The sequence below is a fragment of the Monodelphis domestica genome, chromosome 4, assembly GCF_027887165.1.
Source record: "Monodelphis domestica isolate mMonDom1 chromosome 4, mMonDom1.pri, whole genome shotgun sequence".
In the NCBI taxonomy this organism is placed as follows: domain Eukaryota; kingdom Metazoa; phylum Chordata; class Mammalia; order Didelphimorphia; family Didelphidae; genus Monodelphis; species Monodelphis domestica.
In genome coordinates, this window is record NC_077230.1 from 174,201,506 (window position 1) to 174,216,527 (window position 15,022).

Here is a 15,022-nt window from a genome sequence, read left to right on the forward strand (position 1 = left end):
GAAGTCATCAAGAGTTGAACAATACTAAATAACTGAACAACAACCAGTGGGGAACATTTAGGAATCTAAAAGATAGTGATATAGGATGGCAGCTCAGGAGAAAGGCAAAGATAAGAAATATAGGCTTTGGGGTCCTCTGCCTACTGATACTAATTGAAACTATGGGAGCTATTGTGATCCCCAGAAGAGAAAGTAAATCTAAGAAATGTTTACAAAAGAGATTTTTCTTCAAAAGGAATTCATCTCAATCCATTAGAGAAGGCAGTATATTGTTGTGGAAAGATCAGTGGATTTGGAATCAAGAGAGTTTGAGTAGTGACACTGATACATTTACTAATTGTGTGTCTGAATCTGTCACTTCATATTCTTGAACTCAATTTCCTCATCTATAAAGCAGAAGTAGTAAGTCTTAGTTTATCGGGTTGAATAAAGCACTTGGTAAACTTCAAACCAATTATATAAATTATAGCACTTAGGTGTCATCCTTCCCAGTGATTCCCAATGACTCATAGGTATGATCTCTATCTCTTTTTGTCTCTCTATCTCTCTGTCTGTTTCCAGTAACTTCATCCTGTCTTGTTTCACCTTGTGGCTCTGACAGAGGTGTCCTGCTTTTGTCCATTCTCTCCATATTTGGCCACCTTAGCAGAGTGACTCTAGGATGATGCCATTTTATCCCCTTCTCTTTGGTAGGATTGCTGTGTTCCAGGATCTTGTCAATTGAGAGTCCTTCTGAACATTTTTTCCCTTGATAAACACAACCCAGAGGAGACAATGATGAAACTGCAAAGGAAGGCAGATGGCAGGCCTAGTTGAGGCTGGCAGTGTCAGTTCCTATTTTCTCTTGAGACACCTTCCCACTCGCTCTGCTTCCTTCCTTCTGCTGATGTGTTGCCTTCTCATATCATTACTGTATCTCTTAAATTGTTACCTTTTCAAGTGTATGTATTTCATTTAGTCAACTAAATGATAAGCTCTTAAAGATGAGGCAATAGCTCTTATAATTTGTATAATAAAACATTATTGTGAATATAATATAAGTAAATATATTATAAATGGAGCAGGAGACTTAGAACAAGGTACTTGTTTGTCCTGGGCAAGGTTTGAAAACTGTACATTATTTTCCACCAAAGACTTTGAGCCTTCACTTTACCATGAGATTTTATTTATTTCTGGACTTCAGCACTTCAGAGGGTTCTGTGATCACATCAATGTTAGTTTTCCTTCATATATTGCAAATAAAAACCTTCATATATTGTACAGCTTTTCTCACTGTCCTTCTATAAACTTTCCACAGTGAGGTCTACCCAGCATACTGAGAGGTTTCCTCTGGTTCTTTTGATATGGTGTGGATACCAATAAATCACATGGACCCTCAGTCATTTACCCCTTGCACTCACTATAGGATGGCACCACCTTCTTCTATAGTCATTTGGTTCTCTGATGGCATCATTTACACTACTTCTGTTGTTGTTGCCCTAATCTTTAATTATTTAACAATGTGATCTTCCATGACTCAACCACACAGCATCACTGGAAGAATATTAGTGTTAAGATGACAGGACTTTGTTTCAGTGAGAGGTTTAGAATCATTAAAATAAAGTTTCTTTCCTAAAATCACTGTAACAATATCTCTCCTTTTTAAAAAAAAAAATTGCCCCCCTATTTTTCATGACATTCTATGTAGATAACCTTAGCTCATTTTACTTTAAAATTGATAATTTATTATAATCTTATAACAGCAAATGTCTTAAAGAAAAATTTAAATATATAAAGTAATGTAAATAGTCATTTTGCTATACTTACTGTTAGAAGATTATAGATTTAGAGATTGAAGGGATCTTTGCAGTAATCTAGCCCTTATTTTAGAGTCGAGGAAACTGAGACATTAAGTGATTTGCCTAAGGTCATACATTAGATGGCAGTGCAAGAATTTGAAAATAGGTCCTCTGCTTATTAAATTATTAGCTCTTATATTTACCTTTCTATATATTCTATATATACACACTTAGCATAGTACTTAGCACATAGCAGGAGCTTAATAAATGCTTGCTGACTACTTTGTCCCCAAAACCAAGTCAACAATTAAGTGAACAGTTATTAAGCTACACTATGTGCTAGGCACTATGCTAAGTGTTATGAATACAAATACTAAACAGAAATAAAGGCAGTCCTAGATCCTCAGGAACTTATTATAGAAAGTAAGAAGGTACCATATAAAAAGTAAGGTATAAAAAGAAGTTGGAAAGTGGAGGATGGTAGAGAGAAAAGGTCAACACTGAAGAGCATGTTATAGAAAATCTTGTTGAGTGTTTCCTGGAGAGGAATGAAGATATGGCTGGCCTGGGTCCTTCCCTAAAAATGGAGAGGCTGCTAAGAATCAGCCTCTTAGAGGGAGGGGCTTCAAAGAGAAAAGCGTAATAAATAGTGAACTTCTAGGGTGAAGAGGCCTCTCTAGCCTGGAAAAAGCAAAAGTAAGTAGAAGATACTGGAGAGGAATGATATGGCTGTTTTGTGTACTTTCCTTAAAAAGGAGGTTCTGGGAAACTAGCTATTTACCTGATGGAGCTATAGTCCAAGTATTCTTCTATTGTGAGGAGTCCACAGATAGAGTGAAGCTAGAACTCTTTTCACTGAGCAACACTGCCTCCCAGAACGAAAGGGGAAAATACCATAGTGGCACACAGTAGTTCTGTAAAAAATTAAAATTAATATCAAATAGTTAAAATATTATATTTTAGGAGATTTATGAATAATTGTTAGAAGTAAAGGAATAAAAAGGTTACAAAATAAAAAACCATGTGCCTATGGCTAATCAGCCTGGTATAATTTGCTTTCTCTATATATTTCTCTACCTATTTATCTGTTTGTCTATCTATCTATCTATCTATCTATCATCTATCTATCTATCTATCTATCTATCTATCTATTTATATTTGCTTGCCTATTATCTATTTCCCCCATCAGAGTGTATGCTCATTGAGTGCAGGGATTATCCTTTACATCTTTTTGTAATCTCAACATTTACTACAGTAAATGGCACATAGCAGAGTCTTTTTTTAAACCTTTACCTTCTGTCTTAGTTTTGGTTCCAAGGCAGAAGAGTGGTAAAGGCTAGGCAATTGGGAGTAAGTGACTTGCCTGGAGTCACACAGCAAGGAAATATCTGAGGCCAGACTTAAACTTAGGACCTCCCATCTCTAGGCCTGGCACTCCCTAGCTGCCTGTAACAATTTAAAATTAGATTTTTATGCTAATATGAGAATTATAAGGTAATGTTGTGGTTGCTTATTTAAAATGTTATAGTTCAAGTCAAAATGACTTTTAGTAGCTTTTATTTACTAGGAGATGGAAAAAGTGAAAGTAGAGAAAATGTCTAGCCTATTACCCTAAGTGTTGCTCTGGTGTCCAGCTCAGCCCCAGCAGGGCTTGTTAACCTTCAGCCAGAGGATGTGGTGGTTTCTTATGCCAGGGTTCCACTTTCACAGCCTCCTCCAGAAAAAGGAAGGCCTCTCTGTAACTAATCTCTCCAGAAGCCAGGAAAGGAAGGCCAACTACTCACTCACCCAAGATGAAGTCCAATGGAGAAGATCCAGGAGCAGCCCTCCAAGAAGCAATCCAAGAGCCAAAGTCGAGGTCCAAGCTGAAGGTCAAGTCCAAAGCCACCTCCAAAAGCCAAGTCACCAGGAGAAGCTCCCTGGACAAGAAGTTCAGGACTTTTTATAGTCCTTTTTCCACATCACTTCCTGTACCTTCCTTCACGTTATGGGAACCAATTGCAATCTTTCAATTTGCTTAGCACTGTCCAGGGGGTGGTCAGTGACCTCTGTAGTTGTGACTCACTTTAATAAGTGACTTGAGAACTCCCTTACTAAGTGTTAAGTAGAGGTGTTTAAATTTTTGGTTGATTAATTTAAAAATTGCTGATTAATAGACAAAGAAAGCTTGATTCACTCTTCACATGCCCCTACATGCCAGGCTCTTAATAGAAATTTAATGATTGATTTATTAATTTGCATATTCCCAATGCTTAGCATATTAAGTGCTTAATAAATATTGTCTGATTAATTACTATTCCACTGATATTATTATCTCATATAAGTGCAGTTTGCAGTTGATCCTGCATGACTTACTATTTTTTACTATTGTCATCTATATCCTACCATACCATGCCATAAGTGATTGACCCAGTAGGCTAGGTAGGAGGCCTTCTTTGTGTTTTTAGGACATCGCATGAATACTGGTGGTATAGACAAGATATCTCTCATCTATCCTTGATTCTTGGATTTGTATGTTTAATATATATGTTAAAAACACATGTGTGTATATGCTATATATGTAATATATATTGTAAATAACTAAAGATATAAGCATGTACATTTATCTAAGAATATTTACCTACAAGATTAGGATATTGTGTATTTTACTTTTTGTAGTGGATGTGTTTTAGAAAAATCAAATATGAATTTAATCATTTAGACTCTACTATCTACTTAAAAACAAAAAATAAAACTATGGTAAAATATGTTGTACATCAAGGATATTTTTTCAACCTATGTAATCAATTCTTGATTTCTCTCTTTTTAAAAAATGTTGGGAGTTTTATATAGCAGGTTGTGTTAAATCGAGACTTATCTAGATTCTGAGACAGAAAACTTTCATTTACTGATGAAGAAATTGAGCTTTTGAAAGGTAAAGGGTAAAATGTTTAGATAACCTGATTTGAGACTTCTGCTTTGGGAGTGGTCTCGCTTAAGTTTACAGAATTTCTAAAAAGGTTTATTTTGAGGGCAGATGCTGTATAACTGAGGATGATTCTTTCCAAACATTTCAGCATTGTTAAGAAAACTAATAGGAACCTATATTCCTGCTCATAGTACATTTCCTTCACTCTTACCATCCTGTAAGCATAAATTGAAAAAGCAATGAGAATAGCCAGTGGAGCAAATATTAAATTTTTAGCGTCTTTTTCTGATATTTACTGGATCTGAGGTACATTATCAGTTGAACATGATTTTCAGGTCTCTTTATATGAGTAAGTTCTTGATCTCACAGCTGACACATAGTCACATGCTTATATGATAATCACACCTATCACTGGCTTTTCCAGCTACCTTTTGTTTTTATCTGGCATTTTAAGTGTTTCAAGACAAGGAGAAACTGCCATAATTAATAGGCAAAATGTAACTCATCATTGTACAATAATAAGAATATCTATTAATATTTCAAATAAATTAGCAAAGAACAAACACAAATTAGGCCACAACAAATGTAAGATTTTTAGGGGAGATTTTGATGAAGTAAGCCAGTTTATAAATGTTTTGATTCCTCTGGCAAATACCCTTTCCTCTTTTGAACTCCACTTTCATGTTTACTGACTTTCTAGGTTGCGAAACGAGGAGTTTTATTCATAAATAGATAATGCCAAATTGAATATCTCTGGCTTTTATGTTTCTGTGGGTACCAAGTGCTGAAAAGCAAAGCAACATTGATCATATGTCTGCCCTCTAGTGGTAGATATAGTAACATCATCTTGTAGTCCCTCGTGCAGGAAATGCCTATTTTTCCTTCAATAACCAGAATCCTTTTACAGGAAGTAAGGTGTGGTCTTTCGAAGGAGAGTTACACCACCACCACCCCCCTATTTTTTTTTTTTAAATAAAGCATGATGGAATTTTAGCTGCAGTCTTTTTGGTGTGAGCCTATCAATACCAAAATCATTGGATGAAAGATTCTACAGGGGGTAATAATGCTATTTAATATTATTTCTCTATTTGTTTTCTGTGATTCTGCTCTAGACAACAGTCAAATCTATAGATTCTGCAGTGGGACCACTTCATTTTCATAATTATCCCTTTTGTGGTAGCTGGATTTTATTTTTTAAAAATCATGTCTTATTGGAGCATCCAAGAATATGATGTTAGGATGTTTTCAGATAGGACCACTGAGCATGCAGGGATCATTTTCAAACATACAGCATTATATCATATATGCTATTTATATATAGTGCACGTATGTGTATATGTACTTTTATATATTTATACACACATATATACCTATGTACCTACAAGGGGGCTGGCATAGAGGTATATGTGGAAGCATCAGTTGATTCAGAAGGCTCTCTGATAACATGTACTCATTGCAGCTACGCTGCTTCCAGAGAAGTCCGGTGGGTATACTTAGGAGCAAAACACTGTGGAAACAGCCCTGTAGTCTATTCATACATCTTATCTGGCCCACTCTATAGGAATGAAGCTGATTATCTCATATTACCTTCGAATATTATATCTCATTTATTTCAATATTGTCATGTAGGGTTGAAAAGGTTTTTGAAGGAAAGAAAAACAGGTGACATCTCTATAGGAGTTCACTCAAGAGTTAAGATTTAATTTGTTCTTCAGTTCCAAATATAGTAGATCCTTTTGCGGTTCAAGGATAGCATTTTGGTGATAGGTTTTCCATGTTTTGATGAGAGCTGCACTACACAGTATATTATATTGTGTATCAGGAGGCTTTGAGCAGAATCTCTGTGTAACTGAATCTATGACGTGGCAAAGTCTCCTGTAACAGATGAAGGATTGATTTTTCTTGTTTTTTCCCATTGAATCTTTAGCTTCACTTTTTCAATAAATAAAAATCCTGAAATCGAAGCTACTTAGCTAATATTCCTCATTTTTTTTCCAAATTAGTACAATTTGAGAAAATGAAATATTCCTAACAGTTTCCCAAACTGTAGTTGAATGATTAACTTCCAAAGCAATCATATTATCCAGGAGCAGGTTGCTAAGTCAAGAGGTCCAGTTACAGATGCCCTGATATAAATGACTTCCTGCTCAGTTTGGCAGGAGGCTTGACCCTGCCTTTGGAGCTTCCTAAGCAGTTCTATAAAAAGCCAGGGCATCCCCTGAACTGTCCCACAACTTGCTTGCAAGCAACATAGGCAGGTACAAAGGCAAGCTTTTTTACCTGTGTTTCTAAGTCCTCTTCACCAGGTGTACTGATTCATCATAAGGCCCTTGCAGGTTCTAGTGGGCAAAGAGAAAGAAAAAATTGAGATATTTGGAAACCCTTTGTGCTTCCTTTCTTATAAAATTCATTATGACATGCTCTCTCTTCTCCATCTCTTCCTCCCACTCTGTTTTCCAATTGTTTCAGACAGTCTGCTAAAAGATGGCTGCCAAAAATACTCACACAAGTAGAACAGCAAGCAGAAACCATCAAACATCCATTTTAGAGCTCTAGATCATAATTTTTTTTTCTAGTAGAAGTTACTTAAAACATTTTGGATGTGGGGATTTAGGTTACCTCATAGATACCTACCACAAAATATCATATAATGAAGAACACTTACCTCTGGTGGAAAAAGAAAACCTATAAATTACCATTCTCTCAATGCCAGAAATTACTTTCATTTTTATGTTTATGTGTAGATATTGAAATAGCTATATGTCTTGATTTCCATATTTTGCCTCTGATCCTCATATGAAGGTGTCTCTAAGTTACTAACATCTTAGTATTTTGTTTTTCCTTTATCTTAATACTCATTGCTTTTTTGTCCTCTCATATTTCCCATAGCACTTTCTTATGCAAGAAGCTAAACGGTAATTAAAAGGTACAGGATGAAAAGATGGCACAATCAGTGCTGGTACCACCAGGACCTGACAGCTTTCGCTACTTCACCAGGGAATCCCTTGCTGCTATTGAGCAACGTATTGCAGAAGAAAAAGCTACAAAACCCAAACAAGGACGAAAGGATGAGGATGATGAAAATGGCCCCAAAGCAAATAGTGATTTGGAAGCAGGAAAATCCCTCCCATTTATTTATGGAGACATTCCACCCGGAATGGTGTCAGAGCCCTTGGAGGACCTGGATCCATACTATATCAATAAAAAAGTGAGTTCTTAATACAATTTCCTTTATTATTAAACTTGTTAAGTTTAATAGTTACAAGTTGCTTTTAAAAAGCAACTTTAAATTTAAAAGTTGCAAGATAGTTCCCAGTTAGTGCCATCTAGGATGAGCCTAGAACCATATCATGACCTATATAAAACATCATGAGGATGCCAGGTGAACCCAGTCATTAACTAAATCTATTATCACTGGATTAATTTGGAAGGATGAAATTGAATCCACTGGAACAGACCTAAAAACAAACTATGCTGGAACCAGCTTGTACAGGTTCAAGGGTCAATTATAAAATTTCCAATTGGAGCATTTACACCTTAGAAAATGATGAATGCTTTGATTGATTATCTAGTCTGAAGAAAATGGTGAAGAAGCATATTAAATTTAAAGTGTATTTCACAAAATTTATTCTTTAAAAAAAATTTCAGAGAGCCATTTGTTAAAAACTCTCAGCAGTACACCACTGCCTTGAAATGAATAGTCACCTAGAAAGGGAGAAACAAGTTTTCAGGCAAATAATTGTTTATCCTCTTGAATTCTAGTTCTACACTGAGTGGGACTAATCCTATATCAAGTATTTAGGAAACTCAGAGACAGTAGGAGGAAAGGATTATTGCCTGTAAAACAATCACTGTGTATATTTAACCGTACAAAATTAGGAGAATTCCATGATTCTGCTTAGTAAATATCAAAACATTTTGCTACAAGTGGTATCTCTACCACAAATACCTTTAGAATCAGCAAATTAAATCCTTCTGAAAAATCATTTTCTTCCTTTCTATTTAATATCTAAAGGAAAAAATATAACAAAGCATTTGAACAGTGAGGGGAAAGTACTAAGATTGAATTTGGAGGTAAAAAGGAACATATTTGGGGAATGCTAAGGGAAGGGATACTGATTTCAATGAAGATATGATTAAAAGCACATCTTAGTACTTACCTATATGATAAATGAAATTGACAAATTTTCTTTTAAAGTATATAAAAAAACCTTAGATTGTCTTTGCTCCCAGGTACTTCTTGAGTTTACTCATTTTAAGTCATTATACTCATTTTCCTTATTGTGCCTACGAAGTAAAGGAGAAGCATATAGTGTCACCTTGGAAACAAGTAATATATGCATGTTAGTTTTATGATGTTATAGGAGGGGAATTGATTCATTATTGTACTATATTGAAATCATATGAAATATTAAAATTAGTATATTTCCAAATAATTTCTTTCTATTCCCTCTGAATACTTAATCTGGTTAATTAAGGACACTAATTAGTGCTGAGAAAAAAGTAAAGCAGACTGTTTTAATCCTATCACTGTATGTTCTAAATTTCATTTAACATGTGTTTTTTTCCAGACTTTTATAGTATTGAATAAAGGGAAGGCAATCTTCCGATTCAGTGCCACATCTGCCCTGTACATTTTAACTCCTTTCAACCCTATTAGAAAAATAGCTATAAAGATTTTGGTACATTCATATCCTTTTTCAAGTGGTTTTCAGTATTTGCTATTTCATTTTTATCCTTCTGTATAGTTCACTTCAAAGCCAATTTGATTGGTGTTTCTCTACCCTATTTCTCTTGTTTTTTCTCTCTCCTTTTATTCAGTAAGGAAATCAGAGGTAAGTGAACTACTTTTCTTTCACTATATTTTTCTTCTTTCCCAGTTCAATCATAATTGTCATTCTTGTCCTTCCTGTTTTTTAACTTTTTTAAAAAATCTGCTTTTCCTGCCACTTCATTTTTTCTCTCCATATTATGCTTTTTTTTACCTTAAATAATATCATGTCATGTTTATAACACAAAGTACTTTGAACTTATTTATTTTGATGGATTTTCTTAAAGGAAAAAATAACTTTAATATCATGATTTTTATCTTCGGATATAACTTGAATGTCTTAGTATGTTTATATAAAAACGAAATCAGGGAATTATTACTGAATATTCCTTAGAAATTTGCCTTCATTATATTACTTAGCTTATTTTGTTGCCATTAGTCCAATATGAGATTCACAATTTAATTGTGAAAAAGCACTGCCTTTCAATTCAGCATTTGAAAAAGTCACAGGAATTCAACTATTGTTATATATGTGTGTGTCTGTATGGAGAAAGGTGTATGCACACATACACATATGTATACATGCATTTTGGATAGGTATGTTTATAGGCATTAGCCTTTCAAATGTGCTAAGACCTCTTCATCTTTTTCAGTCTTGCCTGTCCCTCTGGAGACTAATTACTTTGAAAGGGTTTCTCCTAGAACTCAGTTTCTTTTTCGCCTTATGTATTTCCTCGACCCAATCTGAACAAGGTCAAAAAGAGCAAGAGACAGCTGGTTTTTAGAGCAAAAAAATGTGTAGACTGAGAAGAGATTCATGTAAACTTAGAGAGAAGTCTAGAAATTCAGGGCAAAAGAGGCCAAGGAAGAGATTGTTTGTAGTCTTAATCTAGACCTTGAAAGCTAAGAGAGAGAAGAATTGTAAAGGTTTCAATAATAGATATTAGGGTTTGACTAACCAGGGTATATCAGATATCTATAAGCTAGTGCAGTTTCAATTTGAATTTAGGGAAATTGATGTAACCTCCATAAAAAGACAATAATCTTAAGAATCAGAACTGAGAGAACTAGTTGGATCTAGAGATATCACAATGCATCACTCAGTGCTTGATAAATGCATCACTCAGTGATTGATAATTTCTTTGACTTTTATGATAAGATCATTCTTACTGAGTGATGCATTGTAAAAGGCGAAGGGGAAGAGAAGAAAAAAATAATTTGGTAAATATATGCTATGCCAGGCACTATGCTGAAGGCTTTATAAATATTGTGTTATTTGATTTTACCATATCTTATGAGGTAAGTGCTATCATTACCCACATTTTACATTTAAGGAAACAAAGGCAGACAGTGCTTAAGTGACTTACCCAGAGTCACTCACCTAGTGTCCAAGGTAGTTTAGGACTTCAAGCTTTCTGACTTAAGGTCCAATATTCTATCCACTGTGCAGTCTTTAAGTAAGACTTGGCATTAGTCCATGAATCAACCAATGACCATTAACCTTGAACAAACTAGTAGTGCACTTGTGCTAATGTTTCTGTTTCTCATATTATTTATTTAATGGATGGCTGCTATCTTCATTAGGAACTCTTGGGACATAAAAATAGCTTTTTCTCTTGAACTTTGAAAATGGATAAATTGTGGTTATGCTTACTGTGATAGGTTTTTTTTTTTTTGTAAGGCAGCATAATTTTGATGTTCTATGGCCCTCTCTAATCCTTCCCTTCTACATATATTTGTTTATACAACTTATTGGTGATAAAGTCAAGACTATGGCACAGGTCTCCAACATTCTAACTTGACAACCATTTCCATTCCTCCCCTAGATTCACCCTTACCTCCCTAGTTCAAACCAAATTTGTCATTTCCATAGAATGCAGTAGAAAAATGAAGCCTAAAATAAGAGTAAGGGAACATAGGTTCTATTCCCCACTGCATGACTCATTTCCACATCTGTAAAATTGTAGAAGGAATTCCCTTAGCTAAAAATACTAGGAATTTGACCATAAGACCTTGAATAGGTCATTCATATTGTCTGAGCTTCAAGTTCTTTATATTCTGTCTTAATTTTTTTCAATTATGATCGTGAGGATTAAATAATGATATTTAAGCACTTTGTAAGTTGTAAAGTATTATGCAAATATCAGATATTTTGCTTACTAATGAGATTCATATTTCTATTAATATATATTAAATGTTTAATGTGCTTCATTAGTCCAAATTTTCAGGCTTGATTAGCTTATTCTAACCTTCATACTTCCCTTCATTTTGTATACTTGTCCTTCAGATAAGACAGCTACCCAACCATCCTTTGCAATCCAAATATTTTTCAGGTTAAAAAAAAAAAATATATATATATATAAGCCCTCCCAAGCCCATCCTTAGGAGCCTCCTGCTTCAACCTACCCTTGTAGCTGGGTGTTGCTTAGAGAATGGTATTTCTCTGTTGATTTAAAGGTGGGTCTGCCCTCCTAAAACTATAGCTTGTTAGCTCTTACCTACCTTCTCTTAATTGTCACCCAATAGACATAGCGCAAAATAAAATCATTTCCCACGATGACATGGTAAGAAAAGTTGGTGCAAAATGTCCCCCACACAATTTTAAGGCATGTCATCCTATAAACACATCAGTGGGAAGAGTGGGTCCAAACTTAGAGTAAGCTGGTAATAAGGCACACCTGTAGGGAGCGCAGGTTCCTGCAGAGCATGATGCCCTTCTCTTCTCTTGGTCTCCTCACACTGCTCCCTCTGAGCCCAGCATCTCTTCTGCATGGACTTCTCAGCTACTGGCATGATTCTCTCTTGAATCCACAGTTGGTTCTCTTCTTTGTTGCCCCAAATTATCTTCCTTGAAGCTTTTCCCTTCCCCAAGTGTCTCTGTCTCTCCTTTCTTCATTCTGGATTGAGTTTCTCCTACCAAGATGCCTAGACCAGTAGGGTAGGGTGAGGTTTGCCCTTTGAGAGAGACCTAGTGGGTCACACTCCACAAAATTGCTTCATTTGGCTTTTTAAAGGCCAAGGGAAGGCTGCCCTTCCAGTTTGGGGAAGGAGACTTTTTAAAAGTTCATAAAAGGATAATAGAATATAGACATGTCTTTGTCTTTGTTTAACACATCAAAACTTTCATACCTCTATGCCTTGTTTCTGTGATTATATAAACCAGGCTGAAAAGAAGCAGCCCCCCCCCCACTACATTAGAGTTGCAACCCTCCCCCCAAATGAAGGGAAGCATTTTCCTAAATAAGTTTAACTTTGTCTAGTGTAACTCTTCTGAAAAGGAAATCACTTAAGCAAAGTGCTGACGGAAATCCCACAAAGAGATTATGATATTGCTAACAAAGTAGTTTGGATGGCCTCATAACTAATTGTAAGTGCTATAAGTAATTACAACTGGGATTGGTTAATGTTTTTAACCACTGGACTGGCGGTCAGAAACTTAAAACTGCAGTCTCATGTTTCCTTCTTCAGTTTATAGACAGTAATAAGAACTAACATTTATATGGTACTTATCCCATGTTGACACTTTATCTCATTTAATCTTCACAGAAACCCAGAAAAGTAAGTACCTCTATTATCCCCATTTTATAGATGAAGAAAGTGGGGCAAGCAGGGATGAAATGATTTCCCAGGATTACCTATCTGAGCCTGGATTTGAACTGAAGTCTTCCTGACTCCAGGCCCCTTACTTTATACATTCTGCTCACCTAACTGGCTCAGTAAAGTGAGAAGGATTGGACCAGATGAAGGTTGGGGTTGCTGGTCCCTTCCAACACTAGTTCTACAATGTAAGGATGATGATGCTCTAGTGACCTAAGTGATCTGCATGATGACCAGTCAGTGGGCATGGAAGCTCACACTGTATGCTTGCTGATGTCCTATTCAGTGGTCTAAAGGGAAATAAATGAAATGCATGGACCTTCCTAATTTAAAAAAAAAAACTTTGCAGACAAAGAAACAGGAGAAAATGTAACTTGGGGTTTGAAGGATACGAATTCATTGTATTTCAACAAATATTTATTTATTCCACTGTATTAGCTTTGTATATCCTAGTTCTGTAGAATTTAGGCCCTTATGTTATTGAGTTTAAAGTCCTTTTTTTCAGATATTATAACTGGTAACTCTTTCTAGTGTTGTGGATGGATAGATGACCTCAGAGTCAGCAGTACATTCAAGTCTCTCTTCTGGCACATTGTGACCATAAAACACAGGGCAAGTGTATCTCAGTGGTGCAGGAAGCTCTTTAAGACCATAACTTGCAGAAGAACTACAAATGTGCTTTGATAGAAGTTTCTTTACCAGCATTTACCTACATCTGTGAAATCAGAAATCCAAAACAAAAACACAAAACTCCTCTCCCCAGTTGTTCCTGCATGTGCTAGAAACTTCATTATCTAGATTACTGTGCAGATCAAGGGCTCATCAACGCCATTCTTAGCATAAGTGCACAAGGACTTTGGGTTCAATTTTAAAAAGCAACTATTTGTTAAATATCTGCTGGGTTCTAAGCACTATATTAGGTGCTGGAGATACAGAAGCAGAAATAAAAAATCTCTGCTTTCAAAGAGCATTTCATCAGGGTAGACAGTGTACGCAAATAAAATATATACAGAGTAATTGGGAGAGGGAAGGAGGGCCTTAGAGATAGAATCAAGAAAAGGTTCAAGTGGAGTTGGCTGACGTTTGAACTAAACTTTGGAGGAAAGTAGGAATTTGAAAAGGGAGAGATGAGGATCATCAGGACAGACATAGGGGACCTTCACTGTAAATTGCAATATCAGAGAGTGACCTAGAACACTAAGAGTTAAATGACTTCTTGTGTGTCAGAGGCAAGATTTGAACCTAGATTTGAACCTTCCTGGCTTTGAGGCCAGTTTTCTATCCATTATATACCTATGTTACCTCTCAAAAGAAGAGGAGCAACCATGGATTGAAAAGAGAATTACCCATTCCCCAGTTGACAGGAATCCCTACAATTTCCAATTTTTTGTTACTAGTAAAAGATTTGTTATAAATATTTTTGTACATAGAGGTCCTTTTCCTTTTTCTTTCATCTCTTTAAATACAGACTAAGTAGTGGCATTGCTGGGTCAAAGGGTATTCACCCTTCTGTAGTTATTTGGGTATATTTCCTAATTGTTTTCCAGAATGATTAGATTAGTTCACAATTCTACCAGCAATGCATTAGTATCCCATTTTTTCCACACTCTTGCCAACATTTGTCATTTTCCTTTTCTTTCATGTTAGCTTATCTTTTAGGTATGAGGTGGTACCTCAGAGCTAAAATCTATCTTTAAAACAGTAATTTATTTTATTATATTATATTAGTAATACAACAACATCATTTCCTTTGATATGTGTATATGGACTAGTTGTAAATTTTTTAATAAACATCAGGAAATTATTTTTTGTTAAAGATTGTAGGATTGTCACTAAAATTCACATTTTGCTTTGACATGAAATTTGATCAATGTACCTAGTGCCTTAAGAATTATAGAAGTTTAGTGCTAACTGGAAAGTTTTGAGTATGGGTACAATGATAGACAATTGTACATCTGTTATGCAGGG

At 35.4% G+C, this 15,022-nt stretch overlaps 1 protein-coding gene across 1 annotated transcript in view; it reads left to right on the plus strand.

The window, feature by feature from the left end:
* LOC100016409 (sodium channel protein type 2 subunit alpha) overlaps positions 1–15,022 on the plus strand; it is a 147,351-nt gene that overhangs the window by 31,781 nt on the left and 100,548 nt on the right. Inside the window, exons 2-3 of the mRNA XM_056797215.1 lie at positions 7,576–7,894; positions 9,258–9,400. Of these exons, the coding sequence (XP_056653193.1) occupies positions 7,628–7,894; positions 9,258–9,400 (410 nt within the window). The 5' untranslated portion in view covers positions 7,576–7,627. The remainder of the gene's footprint in view (positions 1–7,575; positions 7,895–9,257; positions 9,401–15,022) is intronic.